The 11,841-nt window shown below is 39.4% G+C and overlaps 1 protein-coding gene across 1 annotated transcript; it reads left to right on the top strand.

The window, feature by feature from the left end:
- Positions 1–8,383: 8,383 nt before the first annotated feature.
- LOC110693166 (uncharacterized protein At5g01610-like) lies at positions 8,384–9,863 on the top strand. The gene is made up of 2 exons (XM_021870289.1): positions 8,384–9,012; positions 9,589–9,863. Exons 1-2 carry the CDS (start codon positions 8,571–8,573, stop codon positions 9,639–9,641), a joined length of 495 nt encoding a protein of 164 aa, XP_021725981.1. The 5' UTR covers positions 8,384–8,570; the 3' UTR covers positions 9,642–9,863.
- The last annotated feature ends 1,978 nt before the right edge of the window (positions 9,864–11,841 follow it).

The raw sequence follows: 11,841 nt of genomic DNA, 5'->3' as shown, positions 1-11,841 counted from the left end.
GGCACTACTAACCCAGAAGACCATCTGATGGCATTCACCAACCTGATGTACCTTCAAGGGTTGGATGATTCCACTTGGTGCAAGTGTTTCCCAGCGACTCTCAAGGGAATCGCACAGCAATGGTTCGGCAACCTGCCGACTGGTTGTGTAAACAGCTTCAGGACGCTTGCTTACTTATTTGCCTCCAACTTCGCCATGAATATCCCTGCGAAGAAAACGACCCTTGATTTGGGAACAATTCAGCAGGGCGAGAAGGAGGGGCTTCGTTCTTACATCAGGCGGTTCAACCTGATGAGAATACAGATTCAAGGGTTACCGGATGAGGTAGCTTATACTGACTTTTTTAGAGGTCTCAAAGACGGGTCTACCTTCAAATTTGATTTAGTTCGAAAAAGGGTGGCGACTCTTCAAGAGGCCTTGATTGAAGCAGAAGCATATATACAGGCGACTGATCTGTGTACGATAAAACAGTCGGACGGGAAAAGGTTCGACAAAAGAGAAGGACGACAGAAACAGTCGTCTAACAAAGATGAGAAAAGAAAAGAGGTCTGGGCGGCTGATTCTTCTAAACAGCCGGCCTAGAAAAAGAAAAAAGAATTCAAACCATACTCCCCAAAGTATGTGTTTAACAAGGATAACCAGTTTATCCTAAAAGAAATAAAGGGACGGTTCTCAATTGAGAAGCCGGTCCCCATGAAGGGTTCTGCAAACAACCGGAACCAAGACAAAATCTGTGCTTATCATGATGACGTTGGTCATCACACCAATGACTGCATCAGTCTCATGCGGTACCTAGACCGCTTGGCTGAGCAAGGTGATCTTGACACTTATGTCAAGAAATCTACGGGGAACACTTCCTCCAAAAAGCAGTCGGCCAAAAAGAATCTTCAGAGGGGCATGCCGTCTGTACCTTTACAGTCGGCTACTCTCCATTGAGTTTTTTCACTCTATCTTCAGAGGGGCATGCCGTCTGTACCTTTACAATCGGCTACTCTCCATTGAGTTTTTCACTCTATCTTCAGAGGGGCATGCCGTCTGTACCTTTACAATTGGCTACTCTCCATTGAGTTTTTCACTCTATCTTCAGAGGGGCATGCCGTCTGTTCCTTTACAATCGGCTACTCTCCATTGAGTATTTTACTCACAATACTTAGCTAAAAAGATTAGGGCCTGGCCGACCCTGTGCCTACAGGCGGCTACCCTTCTTTTACTTAGCACCTACGTTCACCAAGAACTTACCAAGGCAACCGGCCGAAGTCAGACCAGGCGCCAAGCCACCTGATCAATTTACAAAACTAATACGACCTGTCCCAACATCATAGCAGGCGTCCGACGGCATCCCTCCGGATGAAATTCGTCGCAGAGAGCAGCTCCCTTTTGGGTGGAACATTGTTCTATAAACTAATTACACGGCACCTATACGACTGTCCCCAAGGGCAACCACGTAGCCGTTTTTGAGACAAGGATAACTCTATCACTAACCAAACCAGTGGTAGCAGTTGACATCTGAGTCAGATGACCGCCTGTATTACTTGGGATAAATGCAGGGGGTACCTATTGAGTTAATAGCCAACAAACATTGGCGAATCAAGGGGTCTAGCCGGCCTACGCCGCCTGGTACCTCTACTTCTCAAACAAAAGTGGCGGCGACTGAGTAACTCCAACGTTAACTCATAGTCACTCCTTCAAACTTGGTATGGAACCTAAAAAGTTGGAGTCGTCCGCCTGTTTTAAACAAACAAGGGCACTCAAACCCCTATTCCTACTAGGTAACCTATTGAGTTAATAGCCAACAAACATTGGCAAATCAAGAGGATCAGCCGGCCTCCGCCGCCTGGTACCTCTACTACTCAATCTAGATTGTGACGAAGACTAAGTAACTCTTATGTTAACTTAATAGTCACTCAAACTTAGTATGGAGCCTAAAAGGTATGAGTCGTCCGCCTGTTTTTAACAAACAGGGGCTCTCAACCACTACTCTTGCTAGGTTAACAAATTACGAGTTAAAAGCCAACATTGGCAATAAAGGGAAACAACCGGTACCCGCCGCTTGTTATCCTACTTAATTCCTTGGCGACTAGGTAATACTATTTACTTGGTCAGACCGATTGAATAAATGGCCGACTGATCGCCCAGCTTGGAAACAGACAACCAGTCGTCCAGGGGCATAGGCGGACCATCCGTACCTGTCTACAATCGGCCATGCAAAACAGTCGATATAGTGTACAATGCAATATCAAATATTCAACACTTAGACAAATTTCAAGCAAAGAATGATTTCATTAATGAAGATAAAAATATTCAGAACCCCGGCCCCCTGGCCGGGTAAATACAATCAAACGGCACGCAGGCCGTGGAAAGAATACATAAAGCTTAAGAAGGGGGCAGTTCAGTATTAGCAGTTGCCGCCTGGTCAGCACTCTTCTTGCTGGACTCGGCTTCAGCTGCATCCTTTTTCGATGCCTTGCCCCCAAGTGGCACAAGCGCCACAACCGGCTCATCCTCAACCAAGGCCTCCTCCAACGCCTCGTCCTCAGCAGCCGCCAGGATCTCTTGATTATATATTTCAGAACACTGGCGGTACGTTTTTTCCCACGAGGCAAAGTCGGCACTGGGGAAGAGGCGGCTCCAGGTCATGCGCTGGATCTGGGAAGAGTCTTCAATCATCTCTCGGACGAGCTCTCTCTTCTCTTGCTCAGCCTTCTCCGAGAGCTCTCTCTTCTCTTGATCAGCCTTCTCCGAGAGCTCTTTGGTTAGACTCTTCTCCTGGGTCACCAGGCGTTCTTTTACGTTAGCCAAGGATTTTTCCATGGCATCGTAGGAGAGTATCTTTTGGCGGAGAGGTTTAAGCTCGGCCTTGAGGTTGGAGACGGTCGCCTCCAGCTCGCTGTTCCTCTTCTGGGCCGCCTCTAACTGAGCCCGGATAGCGGCGGCAGCCTGCGCCTGATAATAAAGAATATCAATTGTCAGAACTTCATTTTGGGCAATTTGAAACATTGCCTTATCACAGTTAGAGGCGGCCATAGCTTTTGCAGCCTTTACCTCTTTGTTTTTCCGATCAAGCGGCTTGCGAAGGCCGTTCACTCGGAGCAGGGCCTAAGTAAAAAGGGAACAGACGTCAGTTTCCAAACAAGATAACAGGCGTCCTGGAACTCAAATACAAAAAATGCTAAGTATACCTCAGCAAGGACCCCTGCAATCCCATCAAGGTCAAGGGTGCCGACACCCCTGACCGACTCCCTTTCAGATGGAGGAACTGCTTTGATCATGGACTTGGCTACCTCTACCAAGTCAGGTTCCTGAGGGCCGGCTTCATCAAGCGTAAAAAAGCAAGTTAGACCTAGTCAAGAAGAAAGCAAGTGAAAGTTTTTACAAGTAATTGTCCATACTTCTAGGCGGCCCCGCCGGAGTTTTAGAAGAAGTGGCCGGCTGCTTTTCAGCCGCCACTGTTTTCCTGGAAGACCCAGGAGAGCTTGCAACAGTCGTCCTCCGGGCCTTGGGGTCCGGCTGTTGCGAGGAAGAAGCTCTTGGAGTGCCCGACTGAAGAAAAAAAAAAAAAAAAAAAAAAAAAAAGTTAGTATATGCATAAGCCAACTCCTAAAAGAGGAAGAGTTTCGAGGCCTACCAAGGGTGCCCCCTTGTTGGGGGAGTCGGTACAAGACTGTTGCATGAGAGAGGCCCGCAACATGGCCGCCGCAGTCTTGGATGCTGTTATTTTACTCATGGCGTCAGCTGCAAAAAATAAACAGCAAAGTTAGTAAAAATCTCAAGTAAACAAGGCGTGAAAAAACAGAGTATTTGTCAGGCCGGCTACCTCTAGAGCACCGACTGCTGAGGCCACAGGCGGCCAAAAAGTACTCGTCATAGAGCCACTTAAAGCTCGGGACGCAGTTCAGGGGTACTTGCTCTCGTACCCCTGAAGTAGAGTTCACCCTAGTCTCTACTTTGAAGAGTCCTTTGTCTAGGATCTCTTTTTTAGCCTTTGGGGGAACAGGCGGCATGCTGCGGCCGCCTGCGAGAAGAGGCGGATCCCTATTCCACTTGTTAAAGCGTTTGTTCAGCTCCGTGTCTGAACCCTCGATGATAAGGAAGGTGTTCCGCCAATCCTTCCATTTGTTCGCCTTACCTCTGGTCATGAGGTAGCCCCTGTGGCTTGTTAATTGATACCAGCCGGTACCGCCCGACTTAGGGGTCCGGCTGAGATAGTTCATGTGGGCGAAAGCCTCGAAGCTTGGCTCCACCCCGTACATTTCACACCCGGCCACATAGCCGAGTACGTTTACCCAAGAGTTGGGGGCTAACTGCCATAACCCCAAATCATACCCATCTAAAATCCGCTGAACAGCCGGATGTAATGGGAAGCGCAGTCCAGCTTTGATGGCCGCCTCATAGCAGCCAAAGCAGCCGCTATCATAGCTGGTACCAGCCGGCCAGACGACAGTGTCTTCTGGATCCGGCACAAACAGTAAAAATCCGGGGCCCATTCTGTGGTTAGCTATAAAGCTCTCCACTTTGTCTTTCATGGCCGCGATCCGGCCCCGGGGTACCGTGCAGTAGTAGGGGGTGTTTTCCTCTCTGTAAGAGGCGGACGGCTCCGCCCAATTGCTCCCCTTCTCAACTGCATGAGAAAGCCTCGCCTCTTGTAGGCGGCTGTTTCTTTCTTCTGAGCCTGGAGAAGCGTGGCCAGAAGACCTGGACTCGGACTCGTCCTCTGACGAGTCCGAAGAGGACGACTCCTCCCCTCTCCCAGAGGGGCCCGCCTCCTCTCCCTCAGAAGGAGCAGGAGAAAAGTTGGACATATCAACGGTAAAATGGGAAGGGACCACCTTGCCCCCTCCCTCAGAACTGTCGGCTTGGCAGCCGCTTTGTTTCCTTTCTACATCTGGCGCCTGATCAGATGTTTCACTAATGGGCACCCTTTGGGAGGAGCCGTCCGAGTTTGAGATCCTAGCAGTCTTCTTTGTTCTGGCCATCACGTTCTGCATAGACACAGATACAGTCGGACTTTGTATAAAGGGCAAAGATGGGTCCAGAAAAGGGCAGGCGGCACTCCTAGTCCTAGATTCAGCCGTCCCCGGTGACCGGCTGATCACTAACTTAGGTCGTGTCGTGTGCTTCCATGGTGCCATTTCAAAAAATAATAATAAGAAAAAAAATTAAGAATAAGAGAACCGACGGTTACCTGAACGAGTGACGACTGATGAAATTCTGAAATCCCTTGCAAACGGCTTGTCAGAGCAGGCGGTAGGCAACAAAAGTGTCAGAGCAAGTTCAGGGGTCCGAATGTTCTCTCGCAAAGTTCTCAAATGTGAAAAATGACCGAAGTCAGCACTTCCTTATATAGGCAAAGTGAGAAGGCGAAGGGTCGCTTCCAAATTCAAAATTTGGGCGGGAAAATCTCTCGGCCATTTGCAAGGTGACACCTGCAGCAGGCCGTCGCCTGTCACCATGCGACACCTGTCACAGGCGACACGTGACCAGTCACGTGCCACCTGTGAGGGGCAAATGATTAGGGGATTTTTATCCACCAATCACCGTCTGACAAGTGGACCAACCAGGTTCCGCCACGTGTCTTTCACGTAGGCCAATAGGAGCCTGCCACGTGTCAATTACAGATTCGTCCTCTGCGGACCAATTGAGACACGCCACGTGTCCACCCATGCCAAATGGGAAAACCGGCCACCAAGGCCCAATCCTGTTTAGAGGCCTGGTCAGCCCTAGGTTTACCCTAAACCTAGAGAGTGGCACGCTTCTCAAGACTATAAATACTCCTCTTAATCCTCATTAAGAAAGGAGGAGAACTCTAATAACACACGGATTATACATTAAACACTCTCACCTAGAGAGGCTAAACCACTTTAATTTCCGTATTAATTACTCCTTAATCAGGTACTAACTTGACCGTTGGAGGCGGAGCTCTCAGGAGTCTCCGTTATTTTGCAGGTACAAGCGGCCGGTTCCAGTCTCGGTGTTGTAACTCTCCCGCAGGACATCAGAAAACCCCGAAACAATGTTGATAATCCATTTTGAATTATTTTTGTCCATCTAAATGAATAATCCGAGCTAATCAAATACAATTCAGGTTATAAATATTTGGGCCGATTTATCACTAGCCTAATAAAACAAATTAAATTAACCAAATTAAAAACTTTCAAGTCGTAAAATGGGTCAAGCTCAAGCTACTAAGTCCATCAAGGGGCTCACATCTCTTATGAATACATCCTTCCTATTTTAGTGGACTCAGAAATCATTATTCTCAAAAGCTCATAAAACTCTATTGAAGTTACGTCATCGTTCAGGTGCATTCAAACAAAAACCCTTAAATTTAAGTTAACATCACCAAACATTTCGCCGGTATATTTCAGGCCCTTTGATGTTTATTGTGAGATTACATTATTGTAATTTACCACCATCCATATATCATTTTATTTTAATCTAATAACCCTATATATATAACGAAAAGATAATACTCCTTTATCTAAAATTAATAAAATTGAAATTTCTTTTGTGCAATTTTTTTTTAAATGTTTCTACCTATCATATTAGGAACTAGTGATAAAGATTATTGATTGAATACTTTATTTAGGAGATTTTTGGGATTCAAGGAACAATTCGTTTTTAAGGAGTTATTGAACTTATTGTTTATTGATAACGTTTATTTTTGGGTCAAGATTTATACGTTTGTATTTGAATTGATATCAATTTACTCCATTTTACATGGATACATTTTAAGGATATTATACTTACCATATCACCCAAAATTCTAATCCAATTCTAAGCAATCTCTTCAAAACCATTTAATTAAAATAACTAACTTCATACTAAACAACAAATTCTGATTATCTAAGTCAAAGTCTATTTGTGTTGTGTTAAACATGTTTATGGTATTCTGTTTTAGACATACTTGTATATGATTTGAGTGTCTAACGATGTCACAAAATCGTAATTTCTTTTCCAATGATAAATATTTGACACAATAAGTAATTATTGCTTATATTTTATCGAAGAAAACTCTTAAAGATTGGGGAAAAATGGCCTAAATTAATATTATTTCTACATTAGTCAGTGTTGTCATATTGGAATTATGGTGAAGTTCCCATATATCATTTGAATTGTCACGTGTTCAATGATTGGTTAGTTTAATACTTTAGAAAGGGATTAGTTGTTATGGTTAAAATTTCATATCTTAATTCATTCGCTTACCTAGTTTAATCACCTCCTCAAAAAGCATGATAACAAGTGTGTTGCAAGTGTAAAAAAACAGAGGAAGTAACTTTTATCTACAAGTCTCAAAAACCTTAGTTCAATATTCAAATTCTATAGCTACTTACCTTATCAAACTCATGGCAAGACATGCAATTTTGTCATATGTCACCAATTTTAATTGTTAGCATTGATGTTTGAAATCATGACTTTATGTTTATTATGATTCAAGTTTTACCACCATTCTAATGACACATTTTCTGTCAACAAATATTACTGTATATTAAAAGAGTTAATTATGTTCATAAATTTCAAAATTAATAATATATATATAGATTTTATACACCTAATTATCATAAAAGTTTAAATTAGTTTAAATATATTCACAATAATTCGGGACATCGCCGGGGTTAAAAACTAGTTTACAGCCAAACAAAAATAATGGTTAGATAATTAAGAATTTTCTTCATTAACTATTTGCCTCTCACAAAAATATATTATCATGTTAAATGTAGTTGGAATTAGTGCATGTACTAACGTATATTTCCATAGTATCAAAACTTCTTTGTATTAAATTCTTGAGTAAAGGTGTGCTCTATTCGACAAATGAAAATAGAGTAGAATAGGGTCTAGTTAGATAATAATTAGCCACGCATAAGACTTCTTGTTCTTACTACTCTGCATTATATAAAAATGAATATGTTAGTGTGGTACTTCCTATGTTATTTAGTTAACACGCTTTTTCATCTCGGTTGCCAATATATAATTTTAACGATTAAAAATTATAAAAAAGTTGATGTTAATAAAATTTATGTTGAGACAAATCAAACACGATCTCACATGACTATATTTTATCGTAACTACAAGTCTACAAATCACAAAAACTAATTAAAGTACAATTTATGAATAGAGTTAAAAGTCATCCACTTAAAAAGAATAGAACACGTATATACTTGAAATAGTTTCGATCCTTTTACACTTATTAAAAATATAAAATTACATACAGAGTACTCCTAAAATTATACTTAAATATATACATTAGCATACTCTAATCAATATTACAAGTATTCAGGAACGAATGGATCAAAAGATGGGAAGAGCCAATCATGGCATCATCTACATTATTAGACACCCTTCCCCTACTGTCCCTCATAAATCTTCCCAATTGCACCTCAAATCCCATCCACCGTAAAAGGGCAATTATGTAATCTCACAATAAACATCAAACACCCATTTAAATTTTCCCATTTCTCAACCTCTTTTCCCCAAATATCTCCTTCTTTCTCTCTCTTCTTAACAAACAAATTAATAAAACTCAAAATCAAAACCCAAAAAACCTCCTTCATCTTCTTCCCCAAAAAATAAAAATGGCAACTCTGCAACAAAAACTCACAATTCTAACAATCCTCTGTTTCACACTTTCTCTCTCCTCCACGTCATCATCCACCATGACAGTCCACGACCTTCTGAAGAAGAAAGGTTTACCAGCCGGTTTACTCCCAAAAGAAGTTAAATCTTACGAATTCAACGATCAAACCGGTCTTCTAGAAGTTTATATTGACGGTCCATGTTTAACAAAATTCGAAAACAGGGTTCTTTTTGAAAGTGTTGTAAAAGCTAATCTTACTTATGGTGAACTTATGGGTGTTGAAGGATTATCACAAGAAGAGCTTTTTATTTGGTTACCTGTTAAAGAAATTACTGTTTTTGATCCTAAATCTGGGATTATTTTGTTTGATATTGGTATGGCTCAAAAACAACTTTCTTTGTCACTTTTTGAAGATCCTCCTAGTTGCAGACCTCAAGAAGGTAATTTTTGCTCATTTAATTTTTCTGGGTTGTTTGATTTTTAGTTGATTTTATGATTTTTAGGGTTTAATTTTGTAACTTTTTTTTTTATTTGGGTATTTTAATTGATTCGGGTGTTTTTTTGAATTCCATGCAAATAGTTCTGAGATCGAATTTGTCAAATTAGATATGTAATTGATCTGGGTTTAGCTTGAATTTGTCTAATTAGCTGTTTAATTGATTTGGGTTTAGCTTGAATTTCTCTAATTAGGTGTTTAATTGATTTGGGTTTAGCTTGAATTTGTCTAATTAGGTGTGTAGTTGATATTTAATCAAAGTATTAGGGGTGTAATTGATTTGGGTGTACAAAATTTCTTGTTAAATCAAAAGATTCTCGACCTCCAATTTGTTGATTTTGGTACAAAACTTTATTGGGTGCTAATCTTATTTAATTGATGATGGAGTGTGCTTTAGTTTAAGTTAGTTTTTGTTTACGTTACGCTTAATCTACATAAATGTACTATTTAGTAGTTATTTTAAGTTGAATTAAAATTTGATAAAAATGAGTGGTTTTTTTTTATGATTTTGTTTTTACAGGATTAATAAATTATAGTGGAAGGAAAGACAAAGGATTTGGAGCAGAAAGATGAAGAATAAGATTTGATGAAACTGTGTAATGAAAATGTTCCCCTTTCTCTCACTGTGTGGTTTGATTAATGATGATATAATTTGTGAGCTAAGATGATCTTGAATAGGTGTGTGAAATGGGGTTTGTTAGATAACTTGTATAGATCCGAAATTTTGGTATCAAATTTTGAATGTATCAGATTCCTCCTTACTAGAAATTTTGTTTTTCTTTTATTTTTTCACCATTTCTTGCTACTCGTAGTTTAAATACTTTGTCAAATCAAAGGTAAAAGTACAAGTTTCGAGTCGGGAATCCTATCATACGAGAAAGTCCGTCAGGTAGTTTTGATCGTTCGTCTAAATTTCCACATGAATCTGTTTGTCTGTTACAGTATATTCTGAAAAAAGAATGGAGAGTAGATACTGTTTGGTTGTTACATGGAAGCGAAATTCGGCGAATTAACTCTTGTATTAAGAGTTAGTCCGCAAGAGTTAAGCATTTATGCTAAACGCTTCAATGACATTCATTTTGAATGAAAGGAAAAGAAATTAAACATGAATGTAACAAAAAGGATTCAGGATTCTGAATGGTTTGATAATGAAAAGGGATGAGTTAATGTGGATTAATTGAAGCATATTGATGACTATTGAAATTTCAAAGGGTTTGGTATTCTTGCAGAGTGGCCAGTGTAATGTTTCAATATTAACATAAACATAGTATTATTCTTTTATGAAATGTAACTTTAACTTAATGAAGGCATATCAATTGTGTCAGTGGAATCAATCTTATAATCAATTAAAATTTTGGGTTTTGAAGTTCATTGAAAGATTGTCAGTTTTATTATGGTTTTGGGTTCTCGAGTTATATGCAAATTTAAGGTGTAGTTATTCTTAAACTATATATTTGAAAGTGCATATTTAAATAAACATTTCACGGACTTTCTAGATTACAGGTTAATTTCAATCGGTTTTTTCTCGGTCAAGTTTAGATGGAGTCTATGTTTGAAACTTTGATGTATTATATGCTTATTAATAGTATAATGTGAATATGTGAAAGATGAATCATTAAAAACATGATTTTAAAGAGAACTAATACATAATTATGATTAAATATAATACTCTTATGTGTTTGAGATATGTCGGTATGAACTCGTAAAATATAATAGATGGAGTCTATCACACTCTTGTACACATTCTCACATGAATTTTGCTTTACCTATAACATTTTCTTCTTTTTGTGTTTCTACCCATTAAGAGGAAAGTGTTTGAGAGCATGATAATATAAGCTCTCTTTTTAGAAAGTTTTTATCAATCAACTTTAACTAGTGAAAATTTCATACACCCCTTGAAAAAAATATCAACATTTTCCCTCAAAGAAAGAAAATTTCTATATATAGCATTAAATAAATTTCAAACATGTGCAAGAAAACACCAAAATTTATCAAAAAAAATTGATTAGATCTTGATCATAATCAATAATATTTTATCTTAGGATCCTCCTAAAAATCAATAATTGCAAATTTAGCAACAAACATTGCATGCTAGAGCGGGAAAAGTGGGTCCAACTTAGAATAATTATATATAGTAATTGAGAAAATGGGACCCAAATGACAACGTATAATTAGCTTTTTTGGTGAACAAAAAGGTGGTACCCACAAATGCAAATTGCTGATTTGACTGGCAAATGGAAGACAGCAAGCTGTAAGTTAATTGATTTGATAGAGGGGTATAATTGCAAATATTCAAGTTTGTTCTCCAGTTATTGGACTTTAGCATATTTTTTGGTGGCTACATATGAACTGGGTTTTATCTAGCTACATTTGTTTTATTTTTGACTAGTTGTGTATTTGTATCATTATTATATTCAGTTCATTAGATGCCTCAGACAAATGTGACTATAAATAACGAGCATGTGAGACTTGGGCCCCCCTGCCACGCTCGTTTCTCGTATCTTCTAACTGCCTCATCTACTTTTTGGGGTCGAGTTTACTTCCTTCGTTTCAGATTAAACGAGAAAGTATCACGTACTCAGTTTAACTACTCTGTAATTTAGCAAGTTAGTTATATATGAGAATTGTTTTGAAAATGAAACTCCAAAAGATGGGATCATCTTACATTAATTAATAATTTGGATCTTTTAGAGCATACAAGTATCATTCATACTTTGGATCAAAATTTTCCTACTTTCATGTTTTTTTTTTTTTTTTTTTTTTTTTTTTTTCT

Source organism: Chenopodium quinoa, unplaced genomic scaffold (assembly GCF_001683475.1).
Source record: "Chenopodium quinoa cultivar QQ74 unplaced genomic scaffold, ASM168347v1, whole genome shotgun sequence".
Taxonomy (NCBI): Eukaryota; Viridiplantae; Streptophyta; class Magnoliopsida; order Caryophyllales; family Amaranthaceae; genus Chenopodium; species Chenopodium quinoa.
Note: the sequence above shows the minus strand (reverse complement) of the source record. Positions and strands in the feature narration are given on the sequence as shown.

Excerpts from the sequence above, each read along its gene's own strand:
- LOC110693166 (XM_021870289.1), top strand. The coding sequence starts at position 8,571 with ATGGCAACTCTGCAACAAAAACTCACAATTCTAACAATCCTCTGTTTC. Across the intron at positions 9,013-9,588 it reads TAGTTGCAGACCTCAAGAAG|GATTAATAAATTATAGTGGA; the intron begins GTAATTTTTGCT and ends TTGTTTTTACAG.